The sequence below is a fragment of the Strix aluco genome, chromosome 1 (genome assembly GCF_031877795.1).
Source record: "Strix aluco isolate bStrAlu1 chromosome 1, bStrAlu1.hap1, whole genome shotgun sequence".
NCBI classification, from domain to species: domain Eukaryota; kingdom Metazoa; phylum Chordata; class Aves; order Strigiformes; family Strigidae; genus Strix; species Strix aluco.
The window spans coordinates 41,721,285-41,741,635 of NC_133931.1; the positions used below are offsets into that span (position 1 = coordinate 41,721,285).

The 20,351-nt window shown below is 41.1% G+C and overlaps 1 protein-coding gene across 7 annotated transcripts in view; it reads right to left on the minus strand.

Moving 5' to 3' along the window:
• The window catches only part of FAM110B (family with sequence similarity 110 member B), a 152,707-nt gene that overhangs the window by 24,080 nt on the left and 108,276 nt on the right, over positions 1-20,351 (minus strand). For 6 of the 7 annotated variants that reach the window (XM_074818754.1, XM_074818771.1, XM_074818782.1 and 3 more), the window contains one exon: positions 13,093-16,856. The exons of the other annotated variant lie outside the window; for it this stretch is intronic. In XM_074818754.1, the coding sequence (XP_074674855.1) occupies positions 15,442-16,554 (1,113 nt within the window). In that variant the 5' untranslated portion in view covers positions 16,555-16,856 and the 3' untranslated portion in view covers positions 13,093-15,441. Of the gene's footprint in view, positions 1-13,092; positions 16,857-20,351 lie in introns of those variants that run through there. 7 annotated transcript variants of the gene reach the window in all.

A 20,351-nucleotide genomic window follows, 5' to 3' on the forward strand; every position in this document is an offset into this window, starting at 1 on the left:
TACAGTCATAAACCAATTTCTGAATTAAAGCATAGTAAATTTAAAAACAAAAGCAGTCACAAGATATTTCATTAGGAATCCTACTAAGTCAAAACAAAGGTTAATTTACGTTTATACAACACTGAAACTGCAGTAGCACCTGTGACAGGTGAATTGTCAAGTCTTTTCCCAATCTAAACTCACATTCTTGAGGTTTCCAGAAACATTTATGTTTTGGCTTAACAGTTGTAAGCACGGTCTCAAAGCTGTCTTGATCTAAGTGGACAATGTTAATATTATTTCTGTGCTGTGTGGGGTGAGAAATCCTGAGCAGATCCAGAATTTGGTAGATTGTGGTGAGTCCACAGTTGAAGAACTCTGGAGAACAAGTCTATGAGTTAACAGAGCAAGAGCTGGTCTTGGCAAAGTTGACAGTTGTTGACCGATATATGAGTTAGACAGGTAAGAGGCAAAAAAATTAATTTCACTCTTTCAAGTCAAATAAATCTCAACAGGAAAAAGCCGACATACAGAGGTCAGACTGTCCAAGAGTTGATGGGATCCACAGTAACTGGTCACTTGCACACATATAACACTAGGTTTTGTCTCCCTTATGCTGAAAATAACTTTTTTTTCCTTAACATATTTCTAGGAAACCCTGGAGAAAGTTAAAAATGGGATGGCAAAAGGATAGTGAAAACACAACTGTGTTAACATTTCCACTATGACAACACTTTGTGGTGTACTAGAGAGGACCTAACCTCTCCTAAAAGCTTGTGCTCCAGGCACCGTAACATTAGGGCTCCATTTCTGAGGGAAATGAAGAGGGAGTTCTAAGGAGAAAATAACTATTCAACTTGGTGAGTGGAGACTGTTGAACACCCTAGCTTTAAGTGATCTCTGAAGACAACATTAGGGGTTACAGATGTGACAGTTCCCACAAATGTACCACTAGGATCCTCCACAAAATTTTGAAAAAGACATAAAATAACTCACTGAAAGAGAAACTTTTAACAGGTTATTAGTAACAGATCATGAATCTCAAGAATGGCAATTGTCAAGAACTTTGAAGACTGTTTGGGTTTTTTAACAGATAAAAGAATTAACAAAATCTGAAGATGGAGCAAAATAATTTTGGTTCCTCCAGAGTAAGCAAAGAGCCTGTTGAATGCCGCATACTCTAACACATCAAAGGTGTGTGGGCAGAACGATGTCTGGTGAGGTTAACTGTCAACTAATCCAAGGCCACACATATTTGAGGGAGGCCTTGAGTAACATGCAGTTGGGTACTAAGTGAGGTGTAAATATTCAGGAAAAGGTGGTTCCTACCAAGGACTATTCAATGGAAACATGTGCTCAATGCACAGCCTTGGACAAAGCAAAGAGAAGTTTTGGCTGAGCTTGAACACTGTCTCCTGTCTCTTGACTAGAGGTGGCTCAGTGTAGCTGGGTCATCACTGCCTTCCAACCCTGTTCTGTCACCATGATCTGGGTTAGCCTTAACACTCCGAACAAAGTGTTGCTGTTTTTCTGTTGTTTTGTGGGTTGTGGATTTTTTAACGTGGATCACTATGACTGAAGTGGGTTAGGGAGAGATGGCATGTGGTGGTGTGCTGACAGATTTGGTGACACTCTGCCTTGAGAATGGCAGGAAGGGGCAAAAAGCTGTGATAAGGCTACCAGGGGCGACTTGCTTCAGACATGTCCTGTAAAGCTCGACCATTGCTCCATGTGCAAAGAGTGCACAAAGACAAGAAAATATCATTAGCACTACATCGATGGCGTATGCATAGATAATGAACCTTCTCATTTTGCCTATGCTAGCCAGTTCTGTTAGGACTCCTTCGAGGAGGTATGATAAAAAACTGTTCATCTGAGGGCTGTTTAGCTTGCCTAAGAAAAAGTTAAGAGCAGACACAATCACGGTCTCTGCACCTACACAGTGAACAAAACTGTGGTAGTGGGCTCTTCAGCCTAGCAAACAAATGGACAGCAGTTCCTCAGGGCTGCTGTTTGAAGCTGGACAAACTCAGACTGGAAAGGAGATTACAATTTATCTAAGCAGGGGGTTATTAACCACTGAAATGATTTAGTAAATGCTGATGTGAGTACTCCATCACTGCCTTTGTTCAAATCAAAATAGGATTTCTCAACTGAAATACAGTCTGTAATTCGAAGGGGAATTAATCCATGCCTGGTTATAATTGATGTTATGGAGAAAGACAGACAAAACAATTACAATGATCTCATCTGGCCTAAAAATCGATGAGTCTATTTCAAAGGAAAAAAAAAAAGGCCCAATATAATAAAACTCACTCAGGGGGAATTAATTTCTGGAGACTGTGTTTCACAATGGCATATCACTTTCCACTAATGCAAATTTGCACCTGGGGTGATAGTGTTGTGTTTTTCAAACACATTGTTTAAGGAGGCATCTACTCTTTAAAGGAAGTACCTGTAATTCTTGGGTGAAATCAGAGCCTTGGTGTCAGAAATGACAAGAGTTTCACTTCTACAGGGGGTCAGAACTTTATCTGCTTTTTCCTCCTTTCACAGCCATAAGCATGTCTCATTCTGCAGGATTTTGAAGAAGGATACAGGGGATTTTCCGCTCTGCAAGTTGTGGTATTTCTTTTGGAAATGAAAATAACCTGGCATATACTGGCTGAGTGGTTGGCTTTGATCTGATGATTTCTCAAAGTCAGGGATTAGATGAACAGAGAATTGTCACTGATATTTTTCAGCTACAGAGGGTTGCAGTTACATCAGTGTGGCATCCTCAGCAATAATGATTTGGTGGTTTTTATAGTCTATCACTGAGGACTCAAAATCAAAGTGAAAATGCAGAATGCATGCAAAAAAATCACTACTACCAGCACAGAAATTTAACTACTGATGGAAAGGAATATGACGAGCTTTTAACACAATGGAAGAAAATAGATTAAATGAAAGAGACAATGGATAAAGTTTCCAAAGCAAAGGAAAGACAACAATCCTCTTTATAGCAAAGTTACACTATGTTTACTGTGCAGAAATGGTCAGAAGAATATTGGGACCTCAGCAACACAAAGCCTGCTGCATTTTGGTACACTGATACGCTATCTCAGTGCACATACTGAATTGTCAAAGACATTTCACTCTGTATCCAAGTATCCCAAAGAATCCTGTTCCAATCCTGACCAGGGCTGACTGCCAAGCTGAAATGCAGCATTTTGATGCTCATGTTCACGTTTCAAGGTGTCACGTTGTTTGAGAAGACAGTCAATCCAATCCCACCCTTCAGCGGTTGCCAACACACAGTGAGCTGGTCTACAATCCAAAACCTAATCTGCAAACAGAAAAATCAGTAGCGTCCCTTTATTTAGAGTTTTCAGTGGTTTATATGTGATAAATGTGTACATATTTTACATTGTTTGATATAAGCATGGACTCATTTTTTGTTAGTGTGAACACTCCGGACGAGTCAAAGAAAAGAAGAGGGCAAACACAGTTACCTTTCCTAATTATTTTCCAGAGTCTCTTCTCCTACACTTTACTACAGAGAACACATGCCTAAGTTTTGCAGATTTTTCTTGGAAAGAACTGAAAAGAGGAGGGGTTGTAACTGCTGTAAGTGCCTGCTTGAGTTTAGAGATTAGCCTGAAACAACAGCTGGCAGCTGTGCCAGTAAAAGCAACCCTGTCTCAGGAAAGACTCCTCTCCAGAAAAGATTGAGATCTCAAAATTCAGTTTCAAAAGAATTTTGAAAGCTCCTATGAAGTAGAAAATACGAGCATTTGTGGTGCTGAAGAGCAGGGCCTCAGAGCACAGCATTTTCCACTGAGGCAGCCTAACAATGGGACATGCTGATTTTGAAGACCATGAATTCTTCAGGCTCCAAAGATCCACACATTTTAGGCACAAGCCACTTTCTTCATGGCAGATGTCAATTGGTACATCAGGGACTACCAGCTGCTTCACTGTTCATCACCAACTGTGATATCATATTGTGATCATAGAATGGGTTGGGTTGGAAGGGATCTTAAAGATCATCTAGTTCCAACCCCCCTGCATGGGCAGGGACACAAACACCTTCATGCTTTGCAAAGCATATGCTCTTACAGGTGACTTAAGCAATTTGTCATGGTGCAAGGGTTGCCAAAACAGAGTGAAACATATATTCCTAAAGATGACAGGACAACCACACACTGTGGCACCAGGAGAGACAAGCATGCAATGGCTGTAGTTGCTTATGTTTTCTGAAGGAGAATTGTCTTTGGGAAGCAGGGCAAAGAGAACTTGGTAAAGCAGCAGACTTCTTAAAGCAGCAACTTGGACAAAAGCCCTATTTATTTTAAAGATGGAGCTAACTCTGCTTGTGAGAAGCAGCCTCTGAGTGGTGGGCTGAGAGAGCAGGGGGTTGGGCTGCAGGCAGCAGCAGGGCCCTTCTCCCCTGGGTTCCTTAGAAACCACAAATCCCTAGAAGCAGAGATTTACTGCTCCTTCATGACTCACTTGTCAGTCAAATTCTTTGCTAGAAATAATGCAGAAATGTTTCAACCGAATTATTTGATTTGGGGTTCCTCTAAGTTGAAGATGACTTTTTTATTTCCCCTGTTCCACAGAAAATTTTCTCAATGTCAGTTCTATTATGCACTTTTGAAAAATAAACAGGGCTTAAAATGAGTTATTTCTTATGGGAAACTAGTCTGTTGGGAACACATTACACATTCCATTTACTAATCAGAATCTTCTGATAATTTTTACTGTGCATTGCAAATGCAGGCAGTCTGTGTTACATCTGCAGTGCTCAGATAGACTGAAACTGCTCCAAACTGCTTCTCAAAAATTTATTTCTAAAATTTTCCATACATTTACTGTTTCTTCATCCTGGTCACTACTGCATATGTATTCAATAGACTATCAATAGTTTAGTAGAGTTACATGTACCACAGTGTTAACAAATAATAGTCTTTCAAAGTACACAAGAAGCTGTTGCCTAAAGAAATAAATGCTTCAACCTAAGGAAAATCAAAGACTGAAAATATCAAGGAAGAAAGATAACTGGCCTCAGTTTACAGTAAAAAAAGCAACAAGAAAGGTAATATTTAGCGGTATGCTTCATGAAACAGTTTCATATGGCTGGTCATAAATAAGGGGGAGACCCAGGCTGTTATCAGAAAAATTTCAAGGATTAGCCAAACTGGCAAACATCTGCAGCTGATTTCTGGTTTCACCACTCAACGTCAGAATGATGAGGTCCAGGAGAAAGGATCCTTGGCCCCTGAGTAGCTGACATGAAATCATGGGTCTGCGAAAGAAACAGCAGTAGTGAAGCATAGGGGAAATACGGAGGCAAGAATCATTGCTCTGCAGCAGTGTACCTTCCTGAAGCAAGGTGGGAAGGGACATGTGAGGACACAGCTCAGCCAAGGAGCTCCTGAATGTGCCATTTCCCCCCCACACCTACGAAATAGCTGTAGAAATGCTTCTTATTTGCAGCAGCAAAAACGTTTGAGGTGCCATGTAGGGCAGGACTGAAAAAAGTGGCAATTTGTTTTCAGCAGAAGCTCTGAGGGAGCCTGGAATTAGCATCTTGTTCAAAGAAGACAGTAATTCCATTCTAAAACATTTAAAGGATGCAGCTCCTGCCTCCGCTATTGCACAGTGCCTCTCCCAAAGGGGGTGGTTTCTGAAGGGAATTGACTGAGGATAATTTCCTGTACTTCTGGACCTTTCGTATCATTCTCATCTCTGCTGAGAGTACAAAGACCTCCAGTATTCTTATCTTGGCATTCCCCACTTAGGGGAATGAGAGAAGCATTACAAATGAATCTATAAGGATGTATCATGAGAGCGGCAATAAAAACTAAAAAGGCAGCGCTGGGGGCCATGGCCAGTCAGATCTTTTGAGAGCACTGAGTGGTGAAACTGTTCTACATCCCTGATCTGAAAAGCTTGTTCATTTAAACACAGTGACAAGCTCTGCTCCTGCAGACTGTTCGTGAGAAAGACCTCATGGTTGGACCGTCACAGCTAATGTTATTTTCAGATCACATTTCTGCTCCCCTTTCTGTTCTCCTGCAGCCCATGTGCTAAAGCAGCAATCTCTCCCCTTGCTGTCCTCCCGCACCAGCCAGGTCATGAGCAGGATATGCCAACATCAAGGTGGCTTTAAAATTCATGCTCTCTCTCCTGCTTCCTTGTTTAATGGTTTTAAAGACAGCAAGTCTATCACTTATTTTTAGAGCCTAACAACTTACTTGTGGTTGTTGGGAAAGACACTTATGCAATAGTCAGCATCAGTCAGGAAAAGCTTCTGTATGCTTTGTTTTCAATCAGTGTTTTTCTGAAGAGGTTCACCTTCTTCATAACCCAGCTAACAAAGCCGTATTATTATCTACATGACCTGCTATCATCTCGCATAGTGAAAAAAAGTGCCGGGTTTCAATAGCTGCCAGGTGTTCATATTGAACTACTTCTCTGACTTGATATTATAAAACTAAAACAAGCCACCACCACTCACAAACATATTAAGCCAATAGATTAGATTTCCTGTGTATTAATATGAGACTATAAATGATTCTTAAAAATGCTGAATTAAAAATATAATTAATTGCCTAAGCCTGGCTGGTGGCATGGCTTTGTAGAGTTAATCCCTCCTTCCAGTGCACCCAGCCTTCTCCATGCCTGGCGTGTCGTGTTGTATCCCAGAATGGGCTGATCCAGCTGCAGGACTTTATTGCTCCTTAAGTCATACAGGCTCTCTCCTTCAGTCAGCCAGTCAGACCACTCACTGACTTTTGCCCAGTATCTACTGAATCCAAGTGCTCTGCCATGATTTCAATTATGTAAAATGCATTTTTTTATTCAGCAAAGCACGTGGTCAGGAAATCCCTTTCCATATGCTTTCAAGACATTCCACAATTTCATGGCGTTATACATCTGTTGACTCAGCAGCCCCCTGAAAACCCAGCGCATCCCTGAGCATCAGCTCTGTGCGGTACTTGTGTGGGAATGAGCCCATTAGAAAAAATGTCTAATTCCATATCACAGCTGCCTTTGGGTATTAAACCATACACATCCCCGAGCCCCGACAGTGCAGGGGTGTCGTGCCTGTGGTGGGGGATTTGCCAGAACAGGGCCCTGAAGTGCTCCCCTTGCTCCTTCTTCTGTAGCAGAGCTGAAAGTAGGACAATCACAGGAGTGCACACCTTTCAACAGTGACCTCCAAGGAGGGTCTGCCCTGAACATTTCAGAAGTGGTCTCTTGAATAAATAACCGCCCATAAAGATTTTTGATACCACAGCTGATTACTTTACAGTTTATTACTTAAAGGTGGTTTGGGGTAGGGTAAATTTGTTTTAAAATAGCACCAGTCATACATTTCTCCTAAAACACCCCATTGGTGTTTAGCGATGAGCAAAAGGGACAGCCCTGAGGGTTGAAATTAATATTCATGATGGCTCATTAGTTCCCAGGTTTTCCATAAACTGGTCATTGGCAGTTCAGTAAAAATTCAGAAGTGTAAAAATTATAGCATGTGCTACCCACGTGTAAAGAGACATACCCTGTGCTGGGCAGATAGGTCCTGACCTTCTCCTCATACCAGTACTAGTATTTTGTGCTTCACCAAACCTCTTCTTTGCCTCAGCTCACAGATCTACATCCTGTAGAATAAATATTTTTCATTAAGATAGTTTAGTGCAGATCATTATACAATTCTTCTGGGGGTAAACACAGCAAAACTGAAAAATCAGTGATAGCCTAGGTGCAACGCGTGCAGCTGCATGTGTGGGCAGCATCTTCTAGGAGACTGTCTGGCAGCCCAGATGGTCCTCATCAAGGGCCTGAACGGTGCTACTGCAGAGGCATATAGTACAGGGACAAATTTCTTGGTCCAGTGAGCAGAAGGAGCTGCAGATGGGAAATTTCAACATATCTAGCTAGACCCAGGGTGGTTTCTCCTTTCATGCCAAAGGATGAGATGGTGACCTTGCAGCTGGTTCCTTGTGTTTAGATCAGGGCCATGTCCTCTGGCAGCCATATCAGCTAGGTCTCAAGGGTCTGAAACTACCTCTTTGGGTGACTAATTTTACTAGACAGCGTTTTTGTAAGATCCATGCACTTCTAAATATGTCAGGCTACCATGCAGGCTACACCTGAAAGCCAGGAAGATAAATAAGGTCAGAGAAAATCTTTGCTTTTTATCCTCTGAACCAAGCCAGGCTGATGGCCCAGGCAAATACCACCACAAACAGCAGGTGCTCCAGCCATGTTCCTGTGGTTCTGTCTGAAAGCAAGAAGGGATCTCTGCACACCTGAGACAGGTTTCACTCCTCCCAGGGCTCCTGTGAGTGATTACCCCCTTGTGCTGCTTGGGGAGACAGAAGAATAGGTGAGGAAGCAGTAGAAAACTAATGCACGAGATTTAAAATATAGAAAAAACCCACCCCCAAATAGGGCAAAATACTAAGCTTTGACAGTGGGTGAAATCCTGCCCACCCCACTAAAAATCAGTGGTGAAATTCCCATTGACTTCAATGGGAACAGAATTTGGGTGTCCATTTTTTCATGGTCTTCCCAGATGAAGCACCCAGACGTGTTTTAGTTTCCTCATGCCACTGTGGGGAAAACCTGTATGCTTTTATTAGCTTCTTTGGCTCTGTTTCACTGGATGGCATTTGGGGGAAAAAAAATCCCAACCCTGCAATTTCATTAAGAAACAATAGCCAAAAAAAATCATTTTACAATATGACTTCTTGCCTGCTCTCTACCTCCTAAATTCAATACTGGAGTGTATACAGATACAAAGCTCCTATTTTCACTCAGTCTGTAGGAGAGGGATTGAAAGGCCTCATTGGTTGAACATGCTAGAAACAAAACCATGGGAAATAGAAAGCATTATGGCAGCTCTTTGTTCAGAGTCCTTCAACACAAAAGAAAATTCAGCAGATGGGAGTCAAACCCATAAGCTCACAGAAAGCGTTTTCAGATGGGATGAGTTAGTTTTGTGCCAGATATGTGTAAGCTGATATGCTCCAAGATATGCAAAACATGGATAAAGAAAATCAAGCCTTTGCCAAAACCTAATACTATAATTTTAATGCAGTCGGAGACATTAACTGAACCTGTGCTTCCCAGCCTTATTTGCAGGCCAACATCAATATATAAGACCGTGTTAATTTTCTGTTGCCCCCCACAATCTATTTAAAATAAAGAACAAAACCACCATCCTCCAAAACTTTAGTAAAATAAAGTTCATGTACAGCTAAGTACCCTTTTATCCTACTACTTAAGCCACTCCAAATCACTGTCAGTACATTTCTAAATGCTCTGTGCTGAGAGTAGCAAAGCTTTTACAGTTCAGAATGGCAAGACTGACTTCATAAAAGATTTATATACTTGAAAAGCAGGTCATTTATTAAAAGATCTTTTAAAAGCTTCATTTCTTAAAAAGCAAAACCATCTACCCACCTCCGCATCTTGTCTGAAAGCATTTGCATACACAGCTGTTCTCCAAATTTCAACCCTGTTCTTTTTTTTCCCTTCTTCGTTTTTTAAGATATGAATAGCAGGTATTTACTGAAACAGTAGCATTCTTCACCAAGTGCTTTCTGCTTCCATACACTGATTTATCATGCCTCCTAGATGAACACACAGATACCCTTTTCCCATATGCAGGTTGAGGTGTTGGACCCTCGGCCTCAGGGCTGCATGAGACAGCAGCCTGGGAATTTTAGCTTCCAAACTAGTTCTTTTCTTTTACCACAGCTGGAAATTTCCTGCAATAGCCAGGTGAGGACAGACTTTGTCTCTCCTGGATCTTCCACTGTCCTCTTGTTTTACGATAGTCTTTTTAGGCAGCGCTCTTTGACTGGCTGCCTGGGAACTGAGCACTGCCTGCAAGTGGTGACCACTCAGTGCAAGCAGTCTGGGTGCCAGAGGTGTAAGACACACAAGTACCATGTTACCAAACAGCAGAAGGCATAACAGTAACTATTGCTTGGATAGTATCATTCTTTTCACTGGAAATTGTACCACCTTTGCACACCACAGTCCTCAAGACAGCATTTTATCTGGAGCCAAAGTAGCAGCAAGAGTATGCATTGAGCAAGATATAGCAAAGAAAGAAATACAGGCAATTTTGGACCACGAGGCTGGTATTTCAAGATATTTTTGGCATCCTGTTCTTCATGAGTGTTTTCAATTACTACTTGTTCCTGAAGAACCACCTCTTGCTGTTTCATCTTGCCTGCAAATAGCATGGCACACCAGAAAATTAAAAAGAAATCCATTAAATAGACTGCTATTTGTTCAGGACATGGAAGCTCAACTGCAGCCACAGGGTTACTCTCTTGGAAACAGTCTGCCATTAATAGGGGGTTGTAAAAGACAGGACAAGATGTGGGAAAGTTGCTTTGGGATTCAGGGGTATTAAAATAACTAAGGCATGAGGCTGCTTAAGAAAGGAGGTTAAGCGGGGAGAATATGACAACCTTGGTCATACATTTCAGAGAAGAGAAGAAAAAGCCAGACAAGACAAGGAAGGAACACGCAGAAAGGAAGAATGGAAGCTGGGAAAACTCAGAAAAGGCAAGACACCAAGAATGCTGAGAAGACTTGCAGTGCCAAAAGCAGGAAACAATAATAGCATAGATACTAGCACTCTCTTAGTCTTGTCATAAGACCATCATGAAAGTGACTTTAAATTTAGCAGAATGACATTTAAGAGACTACAGTTTTTGTTATATAAATGATTATTTTTCATGAAAACTTAAAAAAAAGTCACCATTTATTATTGCTGAGTTTTGATGGGCAGCCACAACCAAATCCTTCAGTGATCAAATATAAAATATCTTTTAACAGCTGTTCATACCTACCAGAGCAAGACAGATGGTGTGGTATAGGTGTCTCTAGATTGCACTGCACCCCAAATGGACAACATCTGAGCATTTTCACAGCAATGTATTAACTGCAACAAACACTATGACACAACTATTGATCACCACTTGGGCTTCCAGGGAAAAAAAATAAGAGGCATTTATGGGTTAATACCTCTGACTGAAAATTGCTTATTTAGAGGTTTACTGAACAGATACCATCATCAGGAGATAAAAGTCCTTACACTGAACAGACAATTTTAATGGCCTTTCCCATTAAGCTATGGGCGATATATTTCAAAGGGCAGATTATTGGAGTCTTTCTGCTGACAGCAAGGAATGTCAGATGAATTCAGAGTATCAGCGAACATCTAGGCCTTGGTAACAAGGATTTTAATATAGAGTTATATTACAATTCAGGACAAAACACCTTGACCAATTTATTCTCTTGTACAGCACAAAGGGACCTTACACTGTATCTGCATTTATATTCATTGCCAAAACAGGCAATGGACCCTTACTGTTCATGGGAACAAAGCTCCAGATGCTCTTATATTCTAAGCCTAGTGTGTTCGGCTACTGGTGCGGCACCATTAATCACATAAAACATGAGTTTTATAGCCTTGGAAAACTGGCACCTCCCAGATTTATTGGTTTGACTAGTCTGCCTAATAAAAAATTTCTTATGAACAAGTGAGCTCTGAATATAACATACTAAACATTATCATCTCATAATCAATAGGTATCGGTGAGACTGTTTTTAAGGTTTAGCTCCTTTCCTGTTCCCCCGCAGACTGAAATTATTCAGCTCTGTACTGCAGAGCTCCATTAAGCACTTTGTTTTTCATTGAATGACTGGAATCAAATGTGTATGGCCTCCATGGATGGATAAACTGCTGTAAAAAGAGATAAGTCAGCAATACTGATTGGCTCTGTTGTCTGAGCGTGTCTTCTGATTTTTGAGTTTCTGCCAAAAGCATCATCATTCTGTGTTTATCCTTCAAAAGCCCTCGGTCACTCAGATGGTGCATATGCTCGCAGCACAGCGCTCTCCCTTGCAGAAACAGCATTCATAAAAAAGAAAATTTCGGAACATGTAGTTGTTGAATGTAAATTTGTGGCATAAATCCTGTATCCCTTATCTTTCATGACATTGTTACTATATAATCTGAAGTGATTAAAAGACTAGTTTTACTTTGCTGCCCATCTCTTTTACTGGTTTATCTGCGCAAAGCTGTACATAGCTTTAAAGTGTACTTTGTCACACCATTTTCCTCTTCCTTTCCTTCCCTGGCAAGTTAAAATAACAGAACCACCATAAACCTCTGTGGTGGTTTCTTTTGTGTGCGTGTGAGTGTGAATTCATACTGATTACTGAAAACATACTGCGTTTTTCTTCACTTCTGGGGCCAGGACTGTCAATGCTGGGCTCAGTACTGGCTTTTACAGGATGCCATAGACATGTGTCTCCCTCCAGAGCTGCTGCTGCAACAAGAGCTGTTGTTTAACCATGGACACTTGCTGTGTGCTTTGCACCTGAGTAAATGCCTGCTGGAGGCAGCAGGAACACGACCAGAACAGGTCCCTGATGAGGCGTTTGAGTTTGTAACAGCTCTGCAAATTCAATGTTTCACACTCAGGAATCTCCTAAGGCAGAGACAAACAACAGACCCTCTCAACATGATGGGATTACCTGTCTGCAAAGGCAAAATGGTTATTCCCCATTTGAAAACAAAATGACATCAGACACCCATGATTTGGGTTTTATGCAAGTATACGGGTAATAGCAAGACTATAAATAAATCCTATCTGCATAAATTGTAATTAAGTGACAAATGAAGGCAATTGTTACTGCTTGTTCAAAGTCTTGTGAACATTTCTGTTACTGCAACCTCACCAGAGTTGCAAGTTCAGCTCATTGTGAAGTTCTGGGTCCTGTAAAGTCTCATTCATATGCATATTGTAAGAAGCAGGGATATCAGAGTCAGAGCCTGTGCTGTGTCAAAGGTGCTGCTTAAGATCTCAGGTGAGGAAATGCTCTCTTACAGACAGCTCACAAGCCTAAACCCCTTGTGGCATTAAAAGGAAATTAATTCAATTTTTCAAGAGCTTCCTAACAAACCCTGGGAAACAAGTTCAGAATACTAGCATATGCTCTAATCCATTTGCTAGTTATAAAGGCTTCTTTGTTACCGTTTTTGGCTGACAACAGTTGAGATAGCATGTTTATCATCATTCTTAAAACACTTGAGAGAGAACAATGTGCGTGCATTTTTATTTCAGTTTTAACTTCTTTATTTCATTGCTGTACAGCTGCATTACACTTGGCTTTAATCCCTTAAGCATTATTTTCCTTGGCAAAATAGTCACTGAACTGAGTAGAACTTATTATTGGAAAAATATGCTTGAAAAACCAGTGTGATGTCAATGCCAACTGAAACCCATGGAGCTTAAAATGTCACAAACGTGCCCATAGCTGAAATATATAGCTCCTCTTTTTTTTTTGACTGAACTAGGAATGTTGTAAGTCTTAGGTTGTGACGCCAACTGTAAAAACCATAGAGTAGCCTCCTGAAAATGAACGTGTGCTTTTTCCCCGCCATGAACAATCATTTGGAAAAGTTATGTAAAACCTGATGTAGGATAATTCCACAGGCAACAAATGACTGTGTGGCTCCACTTCCATCTTGCCTGTATTAACTGTGGCTATCAGTAAGAAGTTGGGCTACAGGCTTCTTAGAGAAAAGATAGAACCCGACTTTGTAAAACATCTTTAATATTCAAATATATAAATAAGCACTACTGAAGGATAATTCAGAAGACTGAGGTGATTCATTATGAACAGATGCTATAAACGGGAACAGTAACATTGCTAGGTAAGGAAGAAGCAAGCTATTTTAGGAGTCTTGAAAATCTCTTCTAGTTCTTCAGACAGATCATGCTGCTATAGTTACTTTATAAAAAATTATATTCTGAAAAGCACTTTAGTAAAAGAAACCTTTTACTGGAACTATTATTTAACCAAGACCTTCTACAGCACTAAAACACACTGCAATTGAATTCCTGATATAGTTTTAAGAATTGGAGGGGTAAAAAAAGAACAAAAAACCTACCATACCTGCACCAGGAGCTATTTATTAGCATAACACTCTTCCTTTTAAAGATTTCGTAACAACTGAAGTATATACAAAGTCTTACAGCATTTACACAATAAAAAAGTTTCCTATTAGCTGATGAAGTATAAGGTAGTGCTGCAATTTACTTCAAAGCATGTATACAATAATAATGAAGCAGACCACTGTACTTTCAACTTCTCTGCTACCACGCCGCCACTGTCAGTTGAAGTGACAGTTAATTAAACCACTGGGAAGACACAGATTGTCAAAAGATTTGTAACAGGTTGACCTGCAGCACTAACCATCATAAGGAGGATAAGAAGAAAAAAAAAAAAAAAGAAAAACTACATAACTGTCATGTTTCTACACTTTCCTAGAGCTGTAACAAACTTTCACAGCCTTAGATATAACATATGCAAGACAACATAATCACAATTTTTCAGATATAGTTCAGCTACTGAGTGTATTTACTTCTGAATAGGAGGCATTATATTGATATGGCTGTGTGTTTCCATTTTTGTTCATTAACTGTTCAAATAGGTCTACAAAAACTAAAAAGACAGCATGGAGTTTGTAGTCATGATGTGTTTGACTAATAAAGGCATTCAATATCAGCTATAGGATATAATCATTCCTGTCAAAAGTTTAAGACCAGGAGTCTTTGAGTAAAAACCAAACCCACAAAATCCCGCCCCTACGCCATTTTCATCTGTTGACTCCAACCTTTTTTAAGTTTTTCCAACAGGGATAATACAAAAATCATTAAAATGCTTACATCAACCCAAATGCAAGACTCATTTAGTTTAGGAGAGGTCAAGCAGATTCACTAACTACTTCTGCTGTAAAACTGAGGGAGCTTACCTAGAAAAAAGAAACCTTTACTGAACAGTCCCGTACTAAATAAAGGTAGGGATATATAGTTTAACAATGATACACAATTTAAGTACGTAGAATTGTTTGCCATTTAGAAACAGTTTTACATGTGCCAATAACGCACTTTCTACAAGAGATAAGGCTGCTTTGCCTATCGTCATATGCCTAAACCTCTTATTTTGGCCAATTTTGCTTTTCTTCCCCCCAAAGGGATTCTCTCTCAACTTTGAAACTAGTAACGTCAGTTGACAATATCTGTATTAAGACAAAAAGTGACATATATAAAATCCACACGGAACCACATAAATAACAAAGAAGTCATATAACCTTTCCATGTAAACACTTTGATTATACTGAAGCCCTAATCAGATTCTCGTCTTAAACTTTTGGCAGATAATGTGTATGCTCAGCCAGGCTTTGTAGTTATTGTTCAAGTGGAAGCCAGGTCAGCTCACATGTTGACAGGCATGCAACTTGGAAACATTGCACAACAAGCAACACAAAGAGATTTGAGAAGTGTACAAGACTTCAAGTAGACTTCACAACCCTTCACAACTGAATATTCACAGACAAAGATACAGTCCTTGCTTTTTCTACAGTGGATTTTTCTCTCACACATGGGACACTTTCTGTGACTCTCTAGCTTGCTTGATGCTATATAACCACTTGATGATTCTGGCATTCCTTTCAATGGCAGAAATGCCATATGGCACACGGTCATTGGCACTGTCATCATTTCTAAGGTCACTGTTGCTGTCCTGAGACTGTTCACAGTCTGAGCTAATCATGCTTGCACTGCGAAAGTTGAGGGATATAATATCAGAGTTAGCCCTTGCAAAGTTTTCCATCCCAAGGTTTTCAAGCTCTTCAGGATCCAGTCCGCAGTAGTTAAAGAATCGTTCAACATCTGCGTCGACACGAAAGTATCTGTCGCTTAAGTCTGATTTTGATCGCTGTAGGGAGGGTCTTCTACTAACTCCGCATCCAGACTCAACTGCCTCAATCTCTGGGGATTTCAGGGTGGCAATGGCAGCGATTTTGGGCTTTGGAGGCAGAGGCGGGGCTGAACTACTGCAGGGTATTGCTTTTAAGGGCTTTGCACTATTTACTTTCCTAATGTCTGAGGAGCTGTGAGAGACATGCAAAAAAGTCTCTGCCGACTGATCTAGGAGCCTTCTGCTGACATTGGAGCTGCTCTCCTGTGGGCTGCTACGGCCCTGTGTGGGGTAAACCTTCAAAGATTCGGCAAATGAGTGTCGGTTCAGCTCTGTTGAATCGGCTCTGTGGGGCGGCCAGTTTCGGGGACCATGCTTGTGCCCTGAACCCGAGCTGGAGCCTTCAGAGCTGTTGATGATGTTCTTCAAAATCTCAAGTTTCAGATTTTCTCTCTGGACGCCGCTCTCAGTCTTTGCGTTGTTGCTGAAGACTTTCAAGGTGGGGCTCCCCAGCGCTCTCTTGGCTGCAGGACAGACTGGCGGCTTCGCCAGCACTGCCGGCTTCACAGGCTCCTGCTTGGCATTGATGACCTCCTGGCTCTTGACATATTTTGCCTTGTCGGCTTCTAGCCTCTCCACCGCGCTCAGTCTTTTTGGATTAGGCTCCGCCTGCCTGCGAAAATAGTCAGGTCCTTTGTTCAGGATGCGGAGAGGAACGGCGGACGTGAAAGTCACGGCAGGGCTGACCGGCTTCACCATGCTACCTGTCGGTAGTGTTTCTGTAGGCATGTTTGGTGGTCTTTCCCCCGCAGCCGTTTTGGATTCTTCTCTGGGTTCTCCTAAATGCACGGTGCAGAAACATGTACATTAAGCACAATGAATAGCCGATGAATCCCGGGATCTGAGCGTTAGCAGCAGCACCTCATCTCACAGCTCATTAAATAACACTGCGTTTCTCTTTTAAAGGCAGCCTTTGTAGGGCAAGGCCACCCGACACAAGTCCGTATTAGTCTGCTCCGCTGACTCCTTTCTTCTTGCTGAAAGATGCAGGAGTCTCGCCGTTCCCTTTGTGCTCCGCTACCAGCAGCGATCTGAAACGCAGAATAACCAACCACACGTTAGTGAGAGCGCCTGACATCAGCGCGATAGCAACAGCCGCCTCCCAGCCCTCCTCTCCCACCGCCGGACGGGATGCAGCCGCCACCGCCAGCGGCGCAGGGGAGGCGGCGCTCGGGGCGCCCGTGCCCCCCTCTCGCTCTGCACCCCTGTGCATCTTACAAGAAATGTGTTGCTTATTGCTTACAGTCCAAGCTTGGATTTAATTAAATTACACTGGAAAATAAAATAATTTAAAAAATCAAATCCCACTACGATTCAGCCATGCATTTCTTTCTGGAGAGAGAAAGAGAAACAATATGTGTCAGTTCAGAGATTTAGACCCACCTGTCTCCTGAAGATCAACGAAAGATCACTTTCAAACTAATAACTTTGGCTTTGATTAGTTGATCTGTGTACATATTTTATCTGTAAACCCCAAACTTTTTTCTCCTTATAGGCAACATACTCTGTAATCTAAGAAATTAAGTGTATTTTCCTTTTTTATTAAATGTTCCAGAAAACTAATGTCTAAAAAGCAGAGAGCAAACAGAGGCATGTAGCGTTTTAAGGGCAATGCACCTTTCATCGTTAATCTAATGTAAAACCAACAATCTTGCTAAAGCCACCGATTCCAGTTCAAAGTCTGTTTGAACATTAGTCCCCAAAGCACCGGTGCTCCAGCAGTAAAATAAGGCTTTCCAAGTTCTTGTGATCACCTTACAGATTTAACAGAACAACAGAAAAAGGCTTTGTTTTTTTGATGAAAGATTTTATGAGCACACAAAAACATTCTGACTAGGTTTGAAAGGCAAGAACTTGTCTTCACAGTTAGATACAATCATTCAAGTTTTCTACCAAGCACTAAGTGCAAATGAAGTTTACCTTCATCTAAATTATTTTAAGATCCTGTCACAACAGTCTAAAATCCAACACCATGGATGACGTTACAAGTGCTGTAACAATTTTACTACATGAGGCACTGAAGGGCACTTATCACGGAATCTACTTTTCAAGCAGTGATTTCACTAATGGGTCTCATTTGTTTTATTACTGCCCCATTAATCTATGCTGCCCTTTTTAATATCCCGTTTCTGTTATCACTGTGTTCTTCAGAGAGAAAGAAAAACAGCTGCTACTTCTTTACTCATCCTAAGGAGCACAGAGCAGCATCCTTCCCAGGGATGACTTACTTTCGTGTGTACTGCCATCCTGTGTGTGCTCATCCATCTACCCAACTTATTAATATAGGGTGTGCCATCAGTACATTGTTTAGACAAAAAAAAACCCACAGAAAATTTAAATTCCAGCTAAAGATACAGCCTCAAGTACTGATTCCCAGAAATACATTATATATACATTGAATATTCTCTCTAAATCATCCAAGGTCAAAGCAAGCAAATAAAATACATAAATGCTATAATGAGATTATAGGAAAAAGCTGAGCTTTCTCCTGAAGGCTCACTGTCACAAGCATTCTTCAAATACAAACTAACATATTTAGGTGGGTGATAAACCAGACACGCTTTCAGAGCAATTGAAAGGGTAGTGAAATGTTAATTAAGCTTCCCTTTCAATGTTGTTTTATAAATCCTAGTGCTAACTCCTCAGCAGTTTGACTTCCTGAATTTTAACTAAGTCTTTCTGAAAGAGAAAAAGCTTGCTTTCCTCTTTTGAATCAACATATTTATTGGGACTATTTTGAAATTAAGTATCAAATTTCCAGATGTGCTGAAGGCAATTCCAACACGCATCTGCACATACACATTTCTCTTCCATATACACAAATCAAATCTTTCCACATCACCAGCTCAGATCTTGATGGCTAAGTGCTTGTAAAAATACCCCATTGGTGTGTATATTTGATACCTGTGTGCAGAAATCAAATCTATATGAGAACAGGGGTCTTGTCAGGAGGAAGAAAAACCCCCAAACAACCAAAACCCCCATTCTCTGTACTAAGCACTTTCACCCAACTGAGTTAATACCATACGAATAAGCGAGACCACAACCCTTCACTTCCACCTTGGCCATTGTCATTAAAGGCCAGCATGGTCCTGTCCCAGAGGACATTTGCCAGCTCCATTCTTCTACTGGCAACTGGCTCCACACATCACTACAGATCGGAGCTGTGGGGACTCGAGGCTGTTTTTGGAAGTTTTATGGAAGCACTTAACTTCCTCACTTGGGACAGCCCTGGCCAATGCTAGCAGGCATTGCTTAGGAGACTAAGCATCTATTTTGGCTTCAACGCCACAGTTAAAAGGAAAAAAAAAGAAGAAAAAACCATCCACTAAGCATGCATGTTCATCCGAGAGAACAAGCATGCTTGTTTGCAAGCACGTATGGGGCCAAATGCCCTGAAGTTAATGGAAATATGCTGTGACTGACAATGAGCTTCACACAAGTCTAGAAAGAAAACCAAAGACCTGGTGAGGAACCAGGGCAGAAATGTCCACCTGAGCCAGCACAGGGAGCTGAGAGAGAAATGACCAGGTGGGTTACGTGGCCAGACATGGAGGATTTGTACCTGTGGGGCTGCTGGTATAAATTAAGGTACATGCAGCTATGAAAAAGGATCAACTATATTTTTGTGTGTTGTTTAAATTGCTCCATTTCACTGAGGGGCTGCATTTAAGTATCACGGCAAGTTTATCCAGTACTCTTATGTCAGAGAGCTAAAAATTGTTAACCAGGTACTGTTAGAAAGGAAAGTGGGATGAAAGAGAGGTGGATGAATGTAAAGTGCTAATGAAACAACTTCTCCTGCCTGTGCTGGTGATGGCTGCAGCCTAATTCTGCTGCTAGCTGGGAAAGTGAGAGCAATTCCTACCAGCCTCTCTGCTGTCCGCAGGCACCTGAAACACAGCAGTGACACTAGAGAGCCTTGCTACTTATTAATTTCATCGGTAATGAAAGAGACTGAGAAGCAAGCAGTACAGTGTAGTTTCAGGAAGACAAAATTGTGCCACTTAGTTTCCAGTTGTGAAAATCATCATTGCAGCAACAGGAGTACAGAAAGGGCTTTCTTCTGGCTTAAACTCCAAAGAAACTCACTGCTTAGGCATCTGAATTTCCTGCTGCTTACAGCTCTGGTACCAGTTTTGCACTGCAGAAATTCGAAGGTGAATAGGTTTTCTTCACCCACTCCCAGGAAATGTGTGAAATATATTTAGGGAGCCAAGAAACATTCCTTTTACTCTGTTTACATCCAAATGTCTACTCTGTAGGTTTACTTCTTCTATGGACTGAATTGTGTGTTTCAGGATTCACTCCAGATTTGCATTTTTGCTCTTCCTTATAACAACTGCTAATACTTAAGAGATTATTTAAAGAAAAACAAAGGTAAAAAATTATGCTCGCATTCAAACATAGTTCATTTTAATACTATGTATACATTAATAAAACCTTTCTTCAAGTTTTCACTAAACGTGCTCCTGTAACACTCAGCAACTGTTGCAGACCTGCTGAGTAGAATACAAAACCTACAA